General features: G+C 41.2%; 1 protein-coding gene across 1 annotated transcript; it reads left to right on the top strand.

The window, feature by feature from the left end:
• Positions 1 to 32: 32 nt before the first annotated feature.
• On the top strand, positions 33 to 1,162 carry LOC106321055 (cyclin-dependent kinase inhibitor 6-like). Its single transcript, XM_013759372.1, has 3 exons — positions 33 to 383; positions 489 to 718; positions 900 to 1,162. The coding sequence occupies exons 1-3, from the start codon at positions 102 to 104 to the stop codon at positions 976 to 978; spliced, it is 591 nt and encodes a 196-aa protein (XP_013614826.1). The 5' UTR covers positions 33 to 101; the 3' UTR covers positions 979 to 1,162.
• The last annotated feature ends 275 nt before the right edge of the window (positions 1,163 to 1,437 follow it).

The following is a 1,437-nucleotide window of genomic DNA, read 5'->3' as shown; positions in this document are numbered from 1 at the left end:
CAAAATCTCCTCTGCTTTTTTAATAAGAGAAGACAGTACCAGAAATAGAAAGAAGCAGAGAGCAAAAAAAAAACAAGAGAGAGAGAGAGAGAGAGAGAGCGATGAGCGAGAGAGATCCTAACTGCAAGCGTGATGCGCGAGCGCTTGAAGCTCCGAGCGCAAGCGACTCGCAACTCAAGAAGAAGAAGCTCGATGATGACTCTCATGGCGTCGTCTTCCTCGCGGTTCCTTCTCCTTCCGTGGCTTCATCGGATGATTCCTCTCGAGGCGGATGCTCTGTTACCTCCGCCGGAGAAGACGATGACAAGAGCTCGATCATCTGTTTCAGCAGTGAATCGAACGAAATCCCGAGGAAGAGTCCGACTGTTTCTGTAGATCTGGAGGTGAGATTTTTCGAAAATCAGAAGCTCGTCTCTGTTTGAAACAATCATTCGATGACTCAAATCTGTGAATCTTCATTGATTTTCTTTTCCGTTTTGTGTGTTCAGACTCATCAAATCTCCGATGATCTCTCTGTTTCTGGGCGCATCTCTCACAGAAACGAGGCGAATCCAGCGAGTGAAGCTTTGGGAGAGACAACAGAGTTGGAATCATCATCGGCGGTAGAGAGGGATGATCGGAAAAGTTCACCGGAAGTGAGCAAGAATCCGACGCCGGCGGAGATTGAGGAGTTCTTATCGGAGCTAGAGAATAAAGATCAGAAGCGTTTCATGGATAAGTGAGTCTCATCTCCGATCTCTTCTTCCTTTAATTTTCTTCTCACGTATGTGTGTGCGCGGTTGCTTTGGGTTTGGGGAAGAATGTCTGCGCACGATAAGAGATGATCCGACGCGTACTTTAGCATCATTACACCAACGAGAGAATGGGAATTCTAATAACGAACACTTTTTGACACGCAGGTACAACTTCGATATCGTTAATGACAAACCGCTCCAAGGTCGCTACAAGTGGGATCGAGTTAAGCCATTAAAAGAATGAAAATAGCATGCGGAAAGAAGATGGTAGTTTTTTTTTCTTTCTAGTTACGTTCCACTTGTACAGCCCTCTCTCTCTCTCTCTCTCTCTCTTTATTTTCTTCTAATTAATCAGTTTAGCCTTTGTTAGTTGTACAAATGAAAAAAACACAAGGTTTATATCGAGATTTCCGATCTTGATTAAGTAATCACTATAGGTTTTGATTTTGTGGGTTTATCAGTTTTTTTTCAATTGCATGAATATGGAAAGGTTGTTCTTATTTGGATTTTAAAACATTGGATGCTTATTACAATTGTTTATTTGTCTCTTGTCCTTACTCTTACATTTATATAAATGTTTCATAGTATCAGGTATCATAGTACCAATTATTAAAATATCTGGAACCGAATAGTAAAAGTTTAAATAAGAAAATAAGAGAAAAGAGGGAATGCACCCATGACATAACTACAGTTGTGGTCTATA

The sequence above is a fragment of the Brassica oleracea genome, unplaced genomic scaffold (assembly GCF_000695525.1).
Source record: "Brassica oleracea var. oleracea cultivar TO1000 unplaced genomic scaffold, BOL UnpScaffold01189, whole genome shotgun sequence".
Classification (NCBI taxonomy): Eukaryota; Viridiplantae; Streptophyta; class Magnoliopsida; order Brassicales; family Brassicaceae; genus Brassica; species Brassica oleracea.
Note: the sequence above shows the minus strand (reverse complement) of the source record. Positions and strands in the feature narration are given on the sequence as shown.